The sequence below is a fragment of the Electrona antarctica genome (genome assembly GCF_951216825.1).
Source record: "Electrona antarctica genome assembly, chromosome: 10".
NCBI classification, from domain to species: Eukaryota; Metazoa; Chordata; class Actinopteri; order Myctophiformes; family Myctophidae; genus Electrona; species Electrona antarctica.
Window position 1 is genome coordinate 54,438,198 of NC_136791.1, and position 5,493 is coordinate 54,443,690.

At 42.5% G+C, this 5,493-nt stretch overlaps 1 protein-coding gene across 1 annotated transcript; it reads right to left on the reverse strand.

The window, feature by feature from the left end:
- Nucleotides 1–2,493: 2,493 nt before the first annotated feature.
- Nucleotides 2,494–5,127, reverse strand: vip (vasoactive intestinal peptide; the record flags this gene model as incomplete). Its single annotated transcript, XM_079511977.1, has 5 exons — nucleotides 2,494–2,502; nucleotides 2,658–2,769; nucleotides 3,703–3,828; nucleotides 4,513–4,617; nucleotides 5,033–5,127. 5 exons carry the CDS (start codon nucleotides 5,125–5,127, stop codon nucleotides 2,494–2,496), a joined length of 447 nt encoding a protein of 148 aa, XP_079368103.1.
- Nucleotides 5,128–5,493: the final 366 nt, after the last annotated feature.

Consider the following 5,493-nt stretch of genomic DNA (forward strand, 5'->3'; position numbering starts at 1 on the left):
AGTTCTGTCTTTTTCACATTTATCTTGAGGCCAGTCTTTGCTGCCTCTTTGGAGAGTAGTGTTAGCTTTGCCTTTGACTGTGCGTGTTGGTGCTTGTGGGAAAGAAGACAGATATCATCCGCAAAGTCAAGGTCTTCTAGTTGTTGGGTGAAGGTCCACTGGATGCCAATCTTACTGGCCATGGTTGTGGTCATGAAGTGTGGGTCACCGAAAAAATAAGGTTGCGAATACAAGAGTTTTCTTTGATGGGTGGCTGCCTGGCTGGCATCTCCCTTAGGGTGAGAAGTTCAGTCACGCGAGAGAGACTCGAAGTAGAGTCGTTACTTCTTTGCTTGGAAAGGAGACAGCTTATGGTTCGGGCATCTGGTTAGGATGCTTCTCGGGCTTCTCCCTAGGAGATGCCTCCTTGAGGCACGTCCCACTGGGAGGAGACCCCGGGGCAGACCAAGGCGCAGTTGAAGGAATCACATCGACTCACTGGCCTTGGAATGCCTCGGGATCCCCCAGGAGGAAGTTACTAATGTTGCTCTGGAGAGGGAAGTCTGGAGCTGTTGCCCCCGCGACCCGACCACGGATAAGCTGGTTGAAGATGGATTGGATGTATGGATGTATGGATGTATGGATGTATGGATGGATGGATGGATGGATGGATGGATGGATGGATGGATGGACGGACACACTCAATGGTGGAGGCAACCAAGCTGCTTGTCAGGAGCAGTAATGGATTTGGAGCCTTGTTCGGAGTCCACTCATAATTCTGACATCCCATTATTAGTGTGAGCTTAGGGTTAGGGATACGGTTAGTTAATGAGGCCAGTCGACACTTTTACCATGAAGGTTTCTAATACCTTCTGGTTTCCAGATGGCTATACTGTGTGTGCGTGCGTGCATGCGTGCGTGCGTGCGTGCGTGCGTGCGTGCGTGCGTGCGTGCGTGCGTGCGTGCGTGCGTGCGTGCGTGCGTGCGTGCGTGCGTGCGTGCGTGCGTGCGTGCGTGCGTGCGTGCGTGCGTGCGTGCGTGCGTGCGTGTGTGTGTGTGTGCGTGAGAGAGATACAGAGAGAGAGAGAGAGAGAGAGAGAGAGAGAGAGAGAGAGAGAGAGAGAGAGAGAGAGAGAGAGAGGGAGAGAGAGACGCTGTTGGTAAAGGGACAGAGAAGTGAAACTCTTTGAATGGACTGACAGTATAATCAAAGGCATTAATTTGGTTTACTCCAGATTTACTAGCTCCTAAATAGGACTATTTGACTACGAAAGAATCTGAGCTCTTCACATTGTATGAATTCAATGTTGATGTTGATCTATATATTGTATAAATTAGCAATACATGAAATGATCTGTTGCCTATATACGTATATAGCACAAATATGAGTCTTGAGAGCAGATTTGAGTCACTCTTTCAAAACCACACTGCCTCGTCAAGGCAATAATGGTATAGGTTATTAGTTGATAGATACATGTGGCTGTCTGGTCACGTAGGTCGCTAACCCTAACCTTAAATGGCCACGCTTAAGCCTTAACCGGCCATTTAGGTCGCCAACCCTAACCTCAGTCTTTAACCGGCCACGTAGGTCAGACTAACGGGAGGTCGGAGTTATGGGCAGTCCCCGCTGGATTGAAGCCCACTGGAGGAGGAACCCTGCAGATTTTAGTGACCTTGACCCTTCCTCTAGCCAGCGCCATGCACCCTTAGACCCTTTGGCCTATATAGGGGTCAGGGATGCTAGTGGGGCTTTTAGACACACTTTTGTGTGCAGAGTGTACAAGTCAATCAATCACTTGCACTTAACACTAACAACTCAGATTTGAAAAATAAACCAACATCTTTTATTTGTTGAGTAGTGTACAATACATCAGTATACGTTCTGGACAGGTTTATGAATCATTTTTAGCCTCTTTAATCTCTATTCTGTGAATAGTATAAACTGATTATAATGCAAAATGTGTCCATCCTCCTCTTCATCCTCATTGATGTCCCATCAGGTTGTGGTTTCCAAAAACCCAACCCAAGCATTCTGATCATCCTTGTTCCTTTGACCGTTAATGGGGCAAATGGGACAAATATGCTATATTAAATATTAAGGGGGAAATGAGGAAATTGAAAAGTTAATGGGAAAAGTGTTCCATTCAAAGTTACCGGTACAATTGTTCCATGTAAAGTCAATGGGAAAACTGCTATGTTAAGAATTAGTGGCACAAAGATGACCGTACTAGTGCTGGGAGCAATCCCAGCACAACACATGACATCGACGTGCGCTTAAACAGTGTAGTCTGAATAATCTCTGTACCAGAATATTTAGTGTTACGTATCTTATATACAATGTAAACAGGTCGTTTTGCTCAATGATTGAATGTTTGAATCATTGATTAACAGATAGTAACCACATTTGGACATATAGTGCACTGTATTTTCTGGATGTCCTTTGGAGTAATACTGCATGGTTTCTTCTGGAATGTTATGAAGATTATACTTGAGGTATTCACACACTGGCCTTCCTCAAAGAGGCTGTAGAAGAACAGGACCCAGAGAACAAGGGAAGCAAGGAGAGAAAGAGTGAAAATGTTAGAAGGCAGATACAATAAGTGGTATAGAGAGAGTGACATAAACACATACAGTATATGCGTGTGTACGTGTGCGCACATGCGTGTATGCTAGCCTACCAGTTTTAGGTTGTTTATGAAATGGTCTACATTGATGTCATCATAACTCTCCTGAAAGGCAATGGGCTCACTCCTGTAGTCCTCTGGGTCACTGGCACCAGGCTCTTCTAGGCTGAGGTGGGTAGGGGTGTGGTGGGTCGGTATGGGAATAGTGGGTGGGGAGGAAATAATATATAGGTGAAAAGGTTGGAGAGATGGGAGTATTGGGTGAAGAAACAGTCGAGCAGAACAGAGTTATTGCACAAGCACTGAAGTGTATAGATCACACAAATACCCTTTGTTTAGCCCTATATGCTGCAGGGTGGGACGTGGGGTAAACAAATGAACCACTTAAACCCACTATACTTTGTAAAACTGATCTGGTTCAAGGTTCAAGGTTTCTTTATTTGTCACCAATATATGTCAGACATATAGAGGGGTGACATTTAGTTTCCCTCTCATCCACAGTGCAATAAAATAAAACAAATCAAATCAAACAACAAGTAACTGAGTAACAAGTAATCTGCAGTTTCAACTTTACTGGTCCTCCTCTGTACAAATAGCCGAGCGAGCTTGTAGGTGTAGTATGATGATGGGGTTCAGTTAAGTAGGCCTAGTGTGCGTGCATTCACACATACAGCAATGTGTTGGTCTGTAGGCCTACTGCACACAATATATATTCATAGACATACAGACAGACCAATGGGAAATCACGTATAGGCCCACATCATGCATCGCACACCTGCCCAAACTTCAACACAGAATTACATGCAACAAAGCACAACTCCTTTACTCTACAGATTGGAGCAATGCACAAACATGAATTAAGATTAAAGAAAGATTGATAAGTGAGACAAAGTGTGCATATGAGAGATAGTGAGAGAAAGAGAGAAAGGAAAAGACAGAGATAGGGAGAGAAATGCACGTCTGTTCAGCAGCTAACTGCAGTAGGCAGGTATATAAGCAAGCATATACAGGCAAAACTGTACAGATAATAGCGATGGACAGAACTACAGGCAACAAGCCAACCGAAGGGGAAGAAGGCTCTTCTCTCATATAGGCCTACCTTCTTTTTCCTGTTAGCACTGAGTTGAGATACTTCTTGACAGCCATCTGCTTGCGAAAGCGGCTGTAGTTGTCTGTGAAGATTGCATCTGAGTGGCGCTTCACCGGCTCCCCACTCAGGTCATCACTGCAAGAGGATGAAAAAAAGGGTTGATAAAATAATGTTTCATGTTAAATATGCCACGAACTGATTTCTATTTACAATAATCATGCATTTTAATCTATTTCTTGTCACACGCCTTTCCCCTGTCAATAGGTACATTTCTTTCTTTCTTTCTTTCTTTCTTTCTAAGTGTGAAGCTCCCTATAGGAAAGATAGAATATGTGAACTGCAATTTAATAATAATAATAATAATAATAATAATAATAATAATAATTCGTTCCATTAACAAATTGCTAAAACGTTAAAATGAAAATAAATAAAAAAGCTCTATTCAGGACTGTTTGATAATATGGTCTCATGCAGGTGAGATTCAGGGAATACACAGAAAAGCACATTAATTTGTTCAAGGACTGCCAATGTTGAACAAGTATAGGCAGCGGTGGGCGAACGGATAGCGGATCGGTCTTGATACCGGAAGGTCGCCAGTTCGAATCAGCGGTCCGACACGTTAAAATTACCACCGCTGAAGTGCCCTTGAACAAGGCATTGAACCACTACGATGAAATGTGTTCTATGAGCAGGGCCTGGCTGGAAACAAGTTCTTGAGCTTAGCCCAGATACCCTGGGTAAATATAGTAATCATTTAATTTAATTTCATTACCTAATCTATTGCAATTTATTCCAAGCCCGCTGTAAAATAATGCCCACCTGACTCGCTTTCCGATCAAGGATTCCAGATACCTTCGCGCTGACATCTGCCCTAGAAGTTTACTGTATCCGCTAGTAAAGAGTCCATCTGCGTGTCTTGTTGGTCTGCCAGAGAGTAAGAACACTTTTTCAATAAACAACATAGATTTGCACAAAACAAAACCTATACCACAATGTATATATAATTAGGCCAACCCAGCTTAAATATTAAACATTTCTTTGTTGAGTCCCGCAATTGAGTCATGATAAAACATAATTACATAATTACAACACCAATTACAACGTTAAAACATTTTGGATAATCGAACCCCTGCACCATAAAGTGACCATCGACAATTTGGTGCACAATATAGGGTTCGGTTGGCCAAAATGTTTAAATGCACTAATTTACGCCAATCAATATATAAATGCGTGCTGCTTTTCCTCTTAACATAGGCTCCTAGCAATTGGCATAAAGTGGCCTGTATGAATCTAACAGGACATAGAGGTCCATAAGAGTGATGTTGTGATGTCTACCTACCTCATGGATGTATATGGCAGCCCGACGGTCCGGGAATATAAAACACTGCACAGGGCTATTAGAAGAAGAAGTTGGGTGCCGTTCCTCTGTAACATCGCTTTAAATCTGAAAGTATGTACAAGATTATTATTCTGGACATTTTCGAATACATTTATGGATATGAAATAGAGGGCAATTTATTTTTCAGAAGTCCACAAATTACGCAAATGGATCCGACTATATGTCTAAATCACTAAATTATAGTAGCAATTAAAAGCAAAAATAAAAAGTTCTTGCAGAGGTAACTAATTAGGCTACGTGTATTGATTTATGACAGTTTGTTAGGGTGTGGGAATGAAACAAGAGAAACAGGACAATATCGGAATTACATGCGTAATTGCGCACAGCATATACAAGACAAACGTGACGTTTCTTGAAAAGATGTAGGCTATATATATGTATGGTGCCAAACATCGACATGT